This window comes from Varroa jacobsoni, unplaced genomic scaffold, assembly GCF_002532875.2.
Source record: "Varroa jacobsoni isolate VJ856 unplaced genomic scaffold, vjacob_1.0 scaffold_558, whole genome shotgun sequence".
NCBI classification, from domain to species: Eukaryota; Metazoa; Arthropoda; class Arachnida; order Mesostigmata; family Varroidae; genus Varroa; species Varroa jacobsoni.
In genome coordinates this window covers 17,262-19,467 of record NW_019213460.1, presented here as the reverse complement: position 1 = coordinate 19,467, position 2,206 = coordinate 17,262, and the positions used below count along the sequence as shown (strand labels likewise).

At 39.3% G+C, this 2,206-nt stretch overlaps 2 protein-coding genes across 12 annotated transcripts in view; one reads left to right on the top strand and one right to left on the bottom strand.

Annotated features, from left to right (window-relative positions):
* Window positions 1–2,206, top strand: part of LOC111261456 (protein O-linked-mannose beta-1,2-N-acetylglucosaminyltransferase 1) — a 52,291-nt gene that overhangs the window by 33,551 nt on the left and 16,534 nt on the right. The gene's annotated exons all lie outside the window — the stretch shown is intronic.
* The window catches only part of nSMase (neutral sphingomyelinase), a 13,740-nt gene that overhangs the window by 4,820 nt on the left and 6,714 nt on the right, over window positions 1–2,206 (bottom strand). For 5 of the 8 annotated variants that reach the window (XM_086968724.1, XM_022834980.2, XM_022834983.2 and 2 more), the window contains exons 2-4: window positions 1,967–2,036; window positions 1,051–1,336; window positions 123–477 (exon numbers count right to left, since the gene is read on the bottom strand). In XM_086968724.1, coding sequence (XP_086824850.1) covers window positions 123–477; window positions 1,051–1,160 — 465 coding nt within the window. In that variant the 5' untranslated portion in view covers window positions 1,161–1,336; window positions 1,967–2,036. The remainder of the gene's footprint in view (window positions 1–122; window positions 478–1,050; window positions 1,337–1,966; window positions 2,037–2,206) is intronic. The other 3 variants (XM_022834988.2, XM_022834989.2, XM_086968723.1) reach the window with 1 other exon arrangement.

The window sequence follows — 2,206 nt, the reverse complement described above, 5'->3', positions numbered from 1 at the left end:
TGGTTTATTAATATTAAATAAATGACTCTGCCGTTCGTAGGTCCTACCGTGAAAATCAAACTATAGGCCTCTGGCTTTCTCTGTTATACATGGGAAGAATAATGTATCTCATAGTCACATACCTTTCCACCAAACCAATCGCCATGGTAGAACTTGTGAGCATATCCGTTTAAGCTATATTTGTATGCGAAAATGTCAATTATTGGCCATTTCGATAAAATGCATACACCTGATCCTGTTACCCCCGAATAAAAGTAATGCGTATACGGCAAAACCAGCTTTGTCGCTTCGCAGATTTTTCGGTAGTCTGATTCACTCCATACTTCTTGTAGAAAGACATAGTCGAAGTCAGTTTCACGGAAAGCGAGTTGCTCTGCCAGAGCATCTACACGGTCTCGACGATGCTTTGAAACGAAGACTAGTCCCCATAGATTGAGCGAAAGAACTTTCACTTTCGTGAGCATCTCTTCTTGCGATCTGAAATTGTATAAGTATCATAAAATGAGCTTGGATCGCAAGTGTTCAAGTTGCACCTAAACATGTGCCAACTAGAGAACAGTTAGGTATCTATCTAGGATATCTAAGTATCTCTGGCTTCTCGTATAGAATGTTTCCCGTTCCTAGAAAATGCTGATTTATGTACGTGCTAAAGGCAAGAAGGAGTTATAGCTTGGTACGTTTCTGTGCATTACGTAATATCGCGTAACTTCAAAACTAAATTCATTACTGTCTCATTACTGAAATTTTAGTGGTAAAGCACGAGAGGTCACCCCTTAACCCAGTTCGACACCTCACACTTGTGCGCTTTCATACGCAGCCCCAGAGGCAAAAGAGTCATGTATATTTCGCCTATCCTCACAGATGAGTCGATCAAGACTATAATATCTTCGGTTATTATCATATTGGACCTAATTTATATAAGAGATTTGCGTCCCAGTAATGTTAGCAATTAATGGCCAACCGTCAGTGTGGGAAGACAGATATGTATATCTACGGCGAAGTGGCGAAATACAAAGCAATTAGTCGGGTGTTATGCTTATGATAACCTACGCTCGGTTCGCAGCAGCCGCGCCGAATTTCTGCGTATGCGTTCCCCCAAAAAGATCAACAGTGTCCGAAAAGCTGTCGCCATCGCCATCTTTTAACAGAGACGAATGCATCCCTTTCAAGCCACCGTTGTGATTAGCTTTTAGCGCAGCTCTCTACTCCAGTGCAACTATATTAGCAGTGTGCGCAAGCGTCGTGGAGTTCAATCATCATAAGATATAACGATAGAGAATACGGATCTCATGCGACGGAAGGGGAGCAATGTAAGCAAAAGTTCGAGATAACAAACCTGAAAACCATCACCAGTTTATATTCCATCAGAAAGAGCAGCCCATTAGTATATACTCGTGCACTATCTGTAACGTGTGATTGGGCTATACAGTGATAGGCATAGCCATAGGCGAAAGTTCTCCAGCATGCAAAAAATTCAAGCTCTAAAAATCTCGAGCGTTTCGAAAACTGAAGCTTTTTGTCTATCTGCCCTTACATTTTATCCGTTTTCTTTTGATATATGCGCGTGTCCGTTTTCTTTTGATATATGCGCGTGGCTTCGATGGCTGACAATAAACACTAACCTGCTGTTATTCCAGAGTGCAGCTGGACACAGATATGGGAAAAGTAGAAGTACTATCGGCAAGTAAAAACAAAAAAATAAACTGAATGAGAAAACCTACTGTCGTAGATAGGTACTCTTGGCTGTAAAACTATTTCCATAACTTTCTACGACTTTTCATCTCTATGTACAACTCAATACTTTTAGGTTATCGACAATCTTGTGTGTTCTAGAACATATGCAATGCAAATCTTTTCAGATACTGAAACATTCAGTCATGCTAAAGCAGATGGTTAATTTTTCGGATGGTCATCTTTGAAAACACCGAAAAATATATCTATATATTTCTATTGGAGTTCCACTTACAGATTGAAGAGCTGCCTCGAAGTTTAGCACATCAATTGGCAGGCAAACCTCACAAACGGCGGCATATGACCTGCAAAAACCATAAAAACAAAATGGATTAAACAAGTCAAATGTAATTATCTATATATCTATCTATCTATCTATCTATGTAAATCTATCTATCTATCTATCTATCTATCTATCTATCTATCTATCTATCTATCTATCTATCTATGTAAATCTATCTATCTATCTATCTAT